The sequence below is a fragment of the Urocitellus parryii genome, chromosome 3, assembly GCF_045843805.1.
Source record: "Urocitellus parryii isolate mUroPar1 chromosome 3, mUroPar1.hap1, whole genome shotgun sequence".
Classification (NCBI taxonomy): domain Eukaryota; kingdom Metazoa; phylum Chordata; class Mammalia; order Rodentia; family Sciuridae; genus Urocitellus; species Urocitellus parryii.
In genome coordinates this window covers 203369455-203381533 of record NC_135533.1, presented here as the reverse complement: position 1 = coordinate 203381533, position 12079 = coordinate 203369455, and the positions used below count along the sequence as shown (strand labels likewise).

Sequence of the window (12079 nt, the reverse complement as noted above, 5' to 3'; positions counted from 1 at the left end):
TCAAGAACAAATTAGGTCCATCCCAACTATCTGCTGAATAGATGTTAACCACTCAAAAGCCCCCAAAGGAGAAAGAATTTTAAAATGGTTGCTGTAAGACATTAATGAGCCCACACAGGCATAAGCTACAGCACTGGCCAAGACTTCATAGAAATAGAACAGTGGGGTCCTCCCCAGGCAGTGGATAATTGGATGCATCCCTTGCAAGTTGCCTCCCACAGACATGCCTCTGCAGACTTTCCTCAGCACTAGACCCAGAGTGCACTGAGGGTGAGCATCCTGGGCTTGGAAGGTTTCTCTGCCCCAAATCGGATTGGGGGCAGGAGGAGTTCACATCTTCTCATTGCCTGGCTTACTTCTGTTGAGGTGTAGTAGCAGAGAAATGGAGTCGGCTTTATTTATCACAGTTCCGAGGCATGGATAGGACTAGGAGGTCAGCTATGGGTACTGAATTTACTCAGCCCACTCCATCTTGGCCATCCAGGACTCTCTGAAAGGCTTCCTGTTCTCTCTGGAGGTCTTTCCTGCCCTGTGATCTATATTGGAGTTGGATGGCATCTTGGCACAACTCTAGCCCAGCACCTCCTCCATAGTGTTTCCTCTTCTCTGACTGGCTGTTCCTTCTAATTGTTGGCCTTCCAGAGAGCTTCTCTTGCTGGACTGGGCTTCAAGGTGAAGTAGCTTTTATAGAAAGCACCCTGATTTCAGTGGTCACCAGTTCCTCCATATTACAAGTGCTGTCTCCACACATTGTCTCCTGCTGAGGAGCCTCACCTCTGGGGCTACACTCTTGGCTTCAGGTGCTGGCTCTGCCCCTCTGGAAACCCTCTTGTTCATGCTTCAAGGGGTCTTGGGCAAGAACAGGAGAAGGTAGATGCTCTGGCTGCCTTCTTGCCACAGGTAGTATCTAGTATCAGTATCAGTAACCCTGGCAATAGGAGTCCCTCCCTGTCTCCCTCTCACTGTCTCACAACTCCCCCTCCTGGCTTATCTGTGTCTTGTGGGCAGCTGGTCTTAGCTCAAGACTTTCTCACTTATGTGACTTTAGTCATCCCTCAGCTGACCCCTGGGCTGCACTGGCTCCTCTTTCTGCGTTTCTTTTTTCTTTTCTGTCTGTCTTTTTTTTTTTTTTTAATATTTTTAGTTGTAGATGGACACAATACCTTTATTTTATTTATTTATATTTTAGTTGTACTTGGACATAATACTTTCAATTTTTTTATTATTTACATGGTGCTGAGGATTGAACCCAGTGCCTGCACATGCTAGACGAGTGTTCTACCATTGAGCCACAACCTCAGCCCTTATTTATTTATTTTTTTGTGGTGCTAAGGATCAAACCCAGTGCCTCACAAGTGCTAGGCAAGTGCTCTGTCACTGAATCACAACCCCAGCCCTCTCTGTACATTTCTTTGGTGCATCTGGGACAGTCTTAAAACTCTGATCTAGTTGGGTACTTTCATTTTTCACCTTTAACTAAGGCTGCACAGCCAGGGTTAAAAGCGCAGAAGACCCATTGGCCTTCCAAGTCACACTTATCTAGAAGGACTGACACCCCGAGTCCCATTCTCCAGTTGTACCTGATTCCTTGTGTAATGCTTTGCTGAACATCTTCTTCTCTGCTGAATGTCAGCCCTATTACTGTATGGCATGTGAGAGCCAGATTAACTATGGGCTCCTTGCCTGACTGAAATTGACCTTGCCAACAGTAGAAAGGATCTGACTCCCAAGTGCAAACCCCTCTTCTGATGTCAAAAGAGGATATTCTCTCTTCCCTAGGCACCCACCAAGTGCCCTATGGCTTCATTTCCATTGTTGCTTTGAAGGGAAATTGAGCCTACTCTCTCAGGCTGAGTAGGCTACTTTCCTATTTAACTGGACTCCTGTATTGGGGCTGGAGAGCAACCTATAAAAATCCCAAAGTAGCCAAGTGTGGTGCACTCCTGTAATTCCAGAGGCTCTGGAGGCTGAGGCAGGAGGATCACAAGTTCAAGCCAGCCTCAGCAACTTAGTGAGAACCTGTCTCTAGATAAAATATTATACAAAAAATGCTGGAGATATGGCACAATGGTTGAGCTCCCCCAGGGTTCTAATCTCCAGTACCAAAAAAAAATTCCCCAAGTAAGCCAATAACTGAGCTGATATTTGCCTGAGAATTCATCTTTTTTTCTTTCTCTTTCAGTGGTTGATATCACAGCAAGTATCCTTTTCTTGTTGGGACCTATGTTTTTATTTTTATTGTTATTGTTATTTGTTTCTATATTGCTGGGGATTGAACCCAGGGCCTGCTGCCAATTAGGCAAGTGCTGTGCCACTGAGCTACATCCCAGGCCTGTACCTTTCCCTTGAAGGAATGTTCTATTTAAATAAAAGAAATTTGTTAGATTGGAATCTGGAAAATCCTAGCTCTATCCTTGGCTGCCCCTAAAGGCCAGAAGCCTCTTCCTGGATGCCATGTTCCTCTTCATGCCTCCGTTACCCTGGCATCTGGCTCCACACCCACCTGCAACAAGCTCAGGGGGCACTGGAGAATATGAGAACTTGGAACACCAGGCACATGTCTGCAGTGTTAGAACGCTGATTTATGGACCTTTGAAATTGACCTTTTTGCAGTATCTACTTCCTTAACTGGACATCACTAGATCCCACAGTTTGAAGATGTTAAATTTGAAGCAGCAAGTCTGTTGTCTGAATTGTACTGTCAAGAGGTAAGAACATACTAAGTTTTGTGAAAACCAAAGAATCTCTCCCTTTTGGTGTGACAGTAATACCTTGGGGTTCACAGAATCTGAAATCCTTTCTGGCTTTTATTTATTTATTTTTAATATTTATTTTTTAGTTGTAGTTGGACACAATACCTTTATTATATTTATTTATTTTTATGTGGTGCTGAAGATCAAACCCAGGGCCTTGCGAGTAGAGCAAGCACTCTACTGAGCCACAACCCCAGCTCTCCTTTCTAATACTTCTAATACTTCTAATCACCATTATCCTTCAGCATTTATAAGGGGTTACAGGATTCCCCTCCAATATGATAGTAGGCAGAACCTACACTCATCCTCCTATGGACTTCTTTTATTACTTTATTCTTTGTGGTGCTGGGAGTCAAACCTGATGCATGCTAATGAGCACACACTCTACCATTGAGCTTCCTACACCCAGTAGCCCCTCTCCCATATACTTTAAATTGCCTCTGTATTACAACACTTAATGCAATGTAAATGCTATACAAAAATTTGTCATGCTGTGTTGTTTAGGGAATAAGGACAAGAAAAATAGTCTGTATGTGTTCACTACATACCCAGTTTATTTTTCCCTGAATATTTTTGGTCCATAGTTATCTGAATCCATAGCTGCAGAACCCATGGACACACATTGCCAACTGTGTTTTCTACCTCCTACACCCTAGTACCAGGGTTTCTGTGAGTAATCATTTGCTAACAAGGGCCAGCCAATTCCTTTTGTACTGAGAAAGCAGCCTTGTTCCTAGCCTAATAGGTCCATAGTTTGTTTTGTTTTGTTTTTTCTCCCTAGCGGTGGTGCCAAGAATCGAACCTAAGGCCTTGTATATATTAGGCAAACCTATACTACTGAGCCACATTCTCCAGCCCTAGTTTGACTTATTTATCAGTTGCAGTTGAATATTGCCTTCCCCACTTCGAAAAGATTTATGCAGTGGCCTAGTCAGCAAGAATTGTGTGTTCCATGTCCCTGGCGTATCTTTCTTGTCTTAGAACATGAAAACTGGGCACTGGCATCTTATTTGATGGAGCAAGATTTTGAACTGAAACTACTTTCAGTTTAATTTAATAAAAAGGTTTTTTTAAGGGCTGGGGCTATGGCTCAGTGTGCTTCCTTGGCACACGTGAGGCACTGAGTTCAATTCTCAGCACCACATAAAAATAAAATAAAGGTATTGTGTCCACCTACATCTAAAAAAATATATATATATATATATACACACACACACACACACACACACACACACATATTTTTAAAAAATAAAAGAAGTTATTTTAAGAGTAGTGCAAAAACTTCCCAACCAGTGAGTTCAGTAAAATCTTTTTTTTTTTTTTTTTTTTTCTTTTAATAAAGTAACTTGGCAACCCAAAAAAAATCCTTTGGTAAGGACAAACAGGACCGGCCTTCTGGCACAGCAGCTGCTACATAAGGAATCCAGCTTGATTGCCAGCTTGTTTTTTTTCCTCCTTGAACTTGACTATTTCCTTTCAGAATTCTGTTGATGCAGCAAAGCCACTGCTGAGGAAAGCAATTCAGATCTCACAGCAGACCCCATACTGGCACTGCCGCCTGCTCTTCCAGCTTGCTGTGAGTACCAGAGGTCAGGACCTTGGGGGACAGTGTATCCCAAGTACAAACAACAGCAGAGACCAGGATGCATAGGTTCCCCTCAGGCTGCTACCCCATGTGGGTGGGTATATAAGGATATTTCTGTAACCTGCTAACAGGTGCCCTCCAGCCTCAGTCCTTAACAGCATCCCTAGCTTGCGCCTTGTTATTAGCAGTGCCCCAGGCTCTATGAAGTGCCATAGCACCTGGGTAATCAGTGGAAGTGCCTGTCTCCCTGGGGCCTTGTGTTAGTTGGGCATCTTCAGTTTCTCCTCCCTCCTTGCTATTCCCCTATGTCCATTACAGTTGGGGAATGTTTCCTGCCAGAGGCCCTCTGAGTTCTTTAAAAGCTACACAGAGAGCTGGGAATGGTGGCACAGTGCCTCAGTCTCAACTATTTGGAAAGCTGAGGCAGGAGAATTGTCTGAGCCAAGGAATTTGAGACCCACCCTGGGTAACATAGTGAGACCCATGTCTCAAAAACAAACAAAAATATGCAGAGGCTGCCTATTAGACAATGCATGCTGAGTCAAGCCTTATTTCACAGTGCCCCACTCATGGGGACTGACAGGGCATAGCCTCATCCTGGGTTCTACCCTATTCCCCCCACAACCTACCTTCAACTCCTCAGATGTAGGTGGTGCCCAAATCCCTGTGTGCCAAGATACTTAGATGGGTGGGCTTTCTGAGCTGGGCCTTTCTAACTCTGTTGGAGGGGCAGGTGGGCCAGCACCTCCCCTTCACTAGGTACCCTCAGGCAGATCCTTGGCCAGCATTTCCTGACTTGAGATGGCCTGGAGGGCAGGATGGCCCACCTTCCATGACAGCCCTATCACCCACTTGGGCACACAGCATGTTGGCCCTGGGCCAAAACTGCCTATCCAGAGGAACTCCTCATTACAGAAAGGTCTGGCTGAGAGGGTCCCCCCCACACACTATCTCCTTTAATCTTCCCACACACAATTGTGCCTGTTGACAAAAAGAGAAGTAAGCTATGCTTTGAGTCACTCACCCAAGGTCACAGAGTTATATGCATAGTGAGGAGGAACCTGTGCTCTAAAGTGTAAACCTGCAGGTGACTTTCAGCCTTTTGAGGCTTTTGGATTTTCAGCAGTTAAGGCTAGATGCTTGCCTTGAAGGAGTTCCTCATCAGCCCCAGAGCACACCACAGATGCCCTCCTCAGGAGACCCAGGAAGCACCCAGACTTTCTTACCTTGGATACTCACAGGCCCTTGGGGGGTCTGTGCTCATGAGAATGAACTACTGGTTCTATACCCCATTAAGTTTAAATGCTGTGTACTATAGGTAGGGTAGAAGCCTGTACTCAGAGCAATTAATATTGACTTGATAAAGCAAAACAGTAAGGCCAGGCTCTGTAGAACACAGATTTGGCAGCAGCTGTCATTGTTCTTTCTCTTCTTTTTAGCAACTGCACACACTTGAGAAGGACTTGGTGTCAGCATGTGACCTCCTGGGTGTAGGGGCCGAATACGCCAGGGTGGTAGGATCCGAGTACACACGGTAGGCACCCATTCCACCCCTCCCATCTGGCTTAGCCATTTTATTCCTGAGCACAAATAGGATTTTAGTGTGGGAAAAAAAAAAAAAGCCCATCCTTTTGCATAATAAGAGATAAGCAAGTTAATGGTACAATGAGATGCGTTTTATCCTGTGTTTATAAAGTAAAAAAAAAAATGGATAGGGCTGAGAGACAGCTGAAATTGTCTACAGAGTTGGCACTTACACATTTCCAGCATATTTTGAAATAATAGGTGCTCACACAATATGCTTAACTATTGCATCTTTATTGCAAAGATGCACCCTCAGTGGCACGGGGCATGCACAGCACAGACTATAGACGACTTCACCTGCTCAGGCCACTGAGAAATCTGTGGATCAAGAACAGGAGGCAGGGCTGGGGTTGTGGCTCAACGGTAGAGCACTTGCCTTGCACGTGCAGGACCCTGGGTTCAATCCTCAGCACCACATAAAAAAATAAACAAGTGAAATAAAGTTGTTGGGTCCAACTACAACTAAAAAATAAAAATATTAACAAAAAAAAAAAGAACAGGAAGCAGATTAAGCCACTGTTTATGTCAAGGAAGGGACATGAAGATCATGTTATGTGCAAAATTGCATGGACTGTTGTTCAAGAGTTAGGGGCCAGACACCATCATCATTCCCTTTGTACCCTTGGTGAGGACTTCCTCTTTCCCCAATATAGAAGAATCCTCTTTAGTAGTGGCTCCATATAGCAGTGCTCTTATTGTGTGTAAACATGTTGGGATTCTGGAAAATGCCCACACTGGAGACCTTCTTGACCCATGTGCAAGTATTCTGAGGCTAGACTGTAGACTTTCTAGACCCTCCAGGTACCAGGAAGCTCCCTGCAGGCAGTTCTTATCACTGGGACACTGTCGAAGTATTCAGAACCATCACTTGGCTGCCCTGTCCTGGGTTGATGGTGGTTACACTGGTTGACTTAAGGGCACCATATTCTAGACCCTCCCTGTCCCCTACATTTTTCTACTATGGCTGAGTCTGTGGTGACATGCCAGGTTGTTGGGCTCTGGGTTTTTTCAGCAAATTTCAAAGCCACCCTCTGAGGAACAGCTGATCACAGAAAACATTCACTTGTGAGCATTGCCCAGGCAAGCCTTCTTGGGCACACAGTTTAGTTTCACATGGTTTGTGCTGAGTGGCCTGGTAGACACCCACCAAGGTTCAGTGCTTACAGGTCCCCTGGATCAAAGCCTTGTGTCAGCAACATAGGGCCTCCTAGCCTCTGCATTTTCTGTGTGAAAACATGGGGACCTACATGAAGTCTTTTCTGTAATTTAAAAAAAGCTTAACCCTAGAGTGTGCAGGAGGTGAGAGAACAACGAAACAGGACAGTGTTTAGGCAAGGGAAATACACTCCCTGGTGCATGTCCCCACTCTGTTCCTTGACCTCCTGTCACAGTGTCCTCACATTTAAAATGAGAGAATAGGGGCTGGGGATGTGGCTCAAGCGGTAGTGCACTCGACTGCCATGCGTGCGGCCCAGGTTCGATCCTCAGCACCACATACAAACAACGATGTTGTGTCCGCCAAAAACTAAAAAATGAATATTAAAAATTCTCTCTCCTCTCTCACTCTCTCTTTAAAAAAAAAAATTAAATGAGAGAATAATGCGTACTTCATAGGGTCTTGGCCATAGTATATAAGGACCCTGAGAAAACTGGGAAGACAAATGTTTAGTATTGAAACAAAACAGGGCTTATGGGCATGGCAATTACAGCTGCTTTTTTGTGGTTTTTGGGGGGGGGGTTGCAGTTCTGGGAATGGAACCCAGGGCCTCATGCATGCTTAGTCAAGTGGCCTACCACTGCGCCACACCCCCAGCCCTAAATCCAGGATCCTCTCAGCCCTAATGCCAATGCAAAGAGGCACCTTTGGAGCTGAGGTGGGAAAGAGCACCCTGGCTGTCTGCTAAACTTTCTTTACAGTGCTTATCTTATCACTTGTGGCTAGGAACAGCTGTAAATGCTCTTTTAGAAAGAGCTGGACACAGTGGTGCACACCCATGATTTCAGCTACTTGAGCGGCTGAAGAATCACAAGTTTGAGCAACTTAGTGAGACTCCTGTTTTAAAATAAAAAGGAGGGGCTGGGGATGTGGCTCAAGCGGTAGCTTGCTCACCTGGCATGCGTGTGGCCCGGGTTCGATACTTAGCACCACATACAAAGATGTTGTGTCCGCCAATAACTAAAAAATAAATATTAAAAAAAATTCTCTCTCTCTCTTTAAAAAAAAAATAAAATAAATTTTAAAATAAAATAAAAAGGATTGGGGGTGTTGCTCAGTGGCAGTATGCTTGCCTAGCATGCATGAGGCCCTGAGTTTGATCCCTAGTACAGTAAAAGAAAGAAAGGGAGAAAAAGTAGAAGGATAAAGAGGCAATAGAAACCTTCTAAGGATAGAGATGAGGCTGCTGATATGCCTGAGCCTTCCTGAGTTGTCCTCTTAACCCTGAGAGGAACCTAATGGGGGGCTTTGCCTGTGTCACAGACAAGACAGTGGGGCATTTAGGAGTCCCAACTTGCTCTCACCCTGTATGTTCCCTCCTTCCAGGCCCACTGTTTGCTGTGTCACAACATTGAGATAGATGATAGTAAGTGTGCCATCTTCCACCCTGCCTGGAACGTGGTCTTCTGGACTTTGTCAAAGCTGTGCAAAAATGTTAATGAAGATAGAATTGGACAAAATGCAGCTGTCTTGTAAATAAGACAAACCTCACTGGAGACTGTTTATTGTCATCCACTTAACTACCCCCAAGTCAGCCCATTAGGTCCCTTGAGCTTTTGGGCAGCTAGTTAGTTATTCTAGGAAGATCCTGGCCCCTCAAAGATCTGACTTATCTCTGTTTTTCAGGGCGCTGTTCCTGCTCAGCAAGGGGATGGTAAGTTGATGCTGGGCAGGAGAATCCAGTGTAGCCATGTTATGGAAGTGAGGCCTGACCCCCCCCCAACACAGGGTCTGCATACATCCCACCCACTCTCCATGATTTGGCCCCTCAGCTGCCCAGACTCTTAGAAATGGCAAGCAACCTCAGGGTGAGGGCTGTATGCTCTTATGGGGTTCAGAGTTGAAACTCTGGTTCCAGGTTGTGGAATTTATGCTGAGGAAGGAGCCTGACGAGGGTTTCTTTCAGCCTGGCTTTGCTCCCTGGGGTGGTAGTAATGTCCCATAGTAGGTGTTTGGGGAGCTCTGCATCCATGAGGGTTCCTATAAACACTGAAATACAGTGCTTGTACCTTTCTTTCCCCAGCTGCTGCTGATGGAGCGCAAGTTGCAGGAAGTACACCCACTGCTGACCCTATGTGGACAGATTGTGGAGAACTGGCAGGGGAACCCCATCCAGAAGGAATCACTTCGAGTTTTCTTCCTGGTGCTCCAGGTGACCCACTACCTGGATGCTGGGCAGGTGTGTGGTGCCTCTCACAGGAGGGCTCTTCTGGAGAGTGGCATGGATGAGTGCAAGCAGCAAATGGAATGTGGGCCTTGGACTGTGGTAGCATTGTCATCACCCTGATACTCAGAAGGTCTATTATTCTGCCATGTGCGCACACGCACACAAAACCCCATCCTGCTCTGGCACACCTGCTGGCGCCATCATCTTTCTGGTGTGTCTCTACAAGCAGAGAGTGCTCTGTAAACAGGGTCTATCCTAGTGGCCCTGCCCTCACTCAGGAGTAATGATGAATGAACTCACACACATTCACTCAGTAAATAAACAGTTAGAGCCCTTTAAGGGCCAATTGGGAGATCTATCAGAGTACACCCTAGCAACTGCTCTAGAACAGTTGCTCACAGTGTTTGTCCATCCTTTTCCCCAGCAGATGATGGCTTTGTGAGGTTTAGGGACTAATGCCAGCCATAACCAAGACTCAACTCAGTAGTACTGGTGTGGTTGAGGAGAGGCTTTGTTTGAGCACCTGTACCTGTGCTTGTGTGACCATCTCAAGCCTTTTTGGGGGTGTGAACTACCTATGTACTTCAGTTCTACCCCCTGCCTCCATGGACCTACCACAGGCGGGGCCTCTCTAAGGAGGCCTCAGGTGGAGACTGACAGTAGTGAGAGTCCTAGAAAGTACCAAGTGGTCCTCTCATTAGTTAAAGACTTCCTCAGTTCCCTCTATCAGTGTCTACCTTTGCCCATTGGACTGAGCTCCTTGCTCAGCAAATTACAGCCACCATTTTCAGTGGATACTGAGGGCCATCCAGATACCCAGTGTGACCTCAGGACAGGGTACCTAGTGCAGACAAGCCATTTAGTAAGAGCTGCAGTACTGGAGGGACTCCCGGACACTGGAGGCTACTTCCCATGCCCAAAAGCTACCTACCAAATATGCGTCCCTACCCCATACTCAACCCAGCTAATCCCTGGGAAAGGGGGACTTCCTATAGGAGGTAGATAGAAGGGGACAGTGGACACTCCTAATAGAAGAAGCCAAGGGTGGCAAGGTGGGAATGGGCAGACTCTTAAGCATGGGTGCCACCTGCATGCTCCCACAGGTGAAGAGTGTGAAGCCATGCCTGAAGCAGCTGCAGCAGTGCATCCAGACCATTTCCACACTTCATGATGATGAGATCCTGCCCAGCAACCCTGCTGACCTCTTCCACTGGCTACCCAAGGAGCACATGTGTGTGCTTGTCTACCTGGTGAGTTCAAACTGGTCCTAGGTTGGGGACAAGGAGAGGACCCCATTGACCTCTGCTTGCTGGTCTTCTTGCTAGGTGACAGTGATGCACTCCATGCAGGCGGGCTACCTGGAGAAGGCACAGAAGTACACAGACAAGGCCCTCATGCAGCTGGAGAAGCTCAAGAGTAAGTTGGACTCACAGCGCCCCCTGGTGGGAGGCTCAACATGGTGCCACCCATGCTGGATCTGACTGATGGATCACAGCAGCAGTCTCTAGTTGGTAGATCCGGTCTTTCACTCCCCTTGGCAGATGCCTGCAGCCAACATGAGAGCAGAGCAGAACAAGCTTAAGCTCAAAGGGAAGCCCCTGACTGCCCAGGGCCTCATTCCATCTTTGTCCTGTCCATCCCAACTATACAGAGTGGCCATGTGAGTTAGCAGGGCCCCACTCAATACTTGCCAGTACAGTGTTGCTCAGTCAAGAAAAATAGGGGTGTGCCAGGGCTGTGGTGCACACTTGTAATCCCAGCAGATTGGGAGGCTGAGATAGAAGGATCTCGAGTTCCAAGCCAGCCTCATCAATGGCGAGGCGCTTAGCAACTCAGTGAGACTCTCTCTCTAAATAAAATACAAAATAGGACTGGGGATGAGGCTTAGTGGTTGAGTGCCCTGAGTTCAATCCCTGGCACCAAAAGAAAAGAAAAAGAAAGGTAATGGTGCCACTTGTTATCAATTTTGTGACATGGACACACTCAGGGTAAAGCTGCAATTACAACTTGGCTCTCACTGACCTGTGGCAGGGTCTTTGGAGGTTGTGGATTGTGGATTACAGATGTTGAGCTATTTAGTCCATCCTTTGGGAACAGGATATTAGTGTAGCATCAACCCAGAGCCCCCAGTATGTGTGGCTAGCCCACAATCCCCATAAATCTGCTCATTTACTTCCTATGTCCTCCTGAGTACCACTGGGAGAAAAGTCTTCAGAACTAAGAAACAACAAAACCCAAAGGGACTATGATTCTCTTTCCCTGTGTCTGTGCTGGGAAAAGATTTCACCATTTGGTTCTAACAGAAGGATAGCTGCGCAATGCTGCCAGGAGCTTCCTAGGGTCCTTGCCACTTCTGAGACCCTGTTACAACGCCTAAAGATTCAAGTCAACAGGACGGGGGTTGTGTCTCATTGGTGGGGAGCTCATCTAGCACATGTTGGGGGACACTGGGTTCGATCCTCAGCACCACATAAAAAATAATAATAATAAATGGATTAAAGGTATTGAGTCCATCTATAATTAAAAAATAAAATAAAAAAATTCAAGGCAACTTCGATACTAGAACCTTCTTGTCCAAAATGCCCTTGAGCACCTATTGACGGGTGATAATATGTTAAAGATAAATCATTCTAGGCCTTTTTTTTTTTAATATTTATTTTTTAGTTTTCGGTGAACACAACATCTTTATTTTTTGTATGTGGTGCTGGGAATCGAACCCAGCGCCCCATGCATGCCAGGCGAGCGCGTTACCACTTGAGCCACATCCCCAGCCC

General features: G+C 46.2%; 1 protein-coding gene across 4 annotated transcripts in view; it reads left to right on the top strand.

Moving 5' to 3' along the window:
* Positions 1-12079, top strand: part of Mau2 (MAU2 sister chromatid cohesion factor) — a 34667-nt gene that overhangs the window by 9569 nt on the left and 13019 nt on the right. For all 4 annotated transcript variants that reach the window (XM_026389859.2, XM_026389860.2, XM_077796317.1 and 1 more), the window contains exons 2-9: positions 2183-2200; positions 2643-2708; positions 4234-4329; positions 5778-5872; positions 8765-8792; positions 9162-9317; positions 10409-10555; positions 10631-10721. In XM_026389859.2, coding sequence (XP_026245644.1) covers positions 2183-2200; positions 2643-2708; positions 4234-4329; positions 5778-5872; positions 8765-8792; positions 9162-9317; positions 10409-10555; positions 10631-10721 — 697 coding nt within the window. The remainder of the gene's footprint in view (positions 1-2182; positions 2201-2642; positions 2709-4233; positions 4330-5777; positions 5873-8764; positions 8793-9161; positions 9318-10408; positions 10556-10630; positions 10722-12079) is intronic.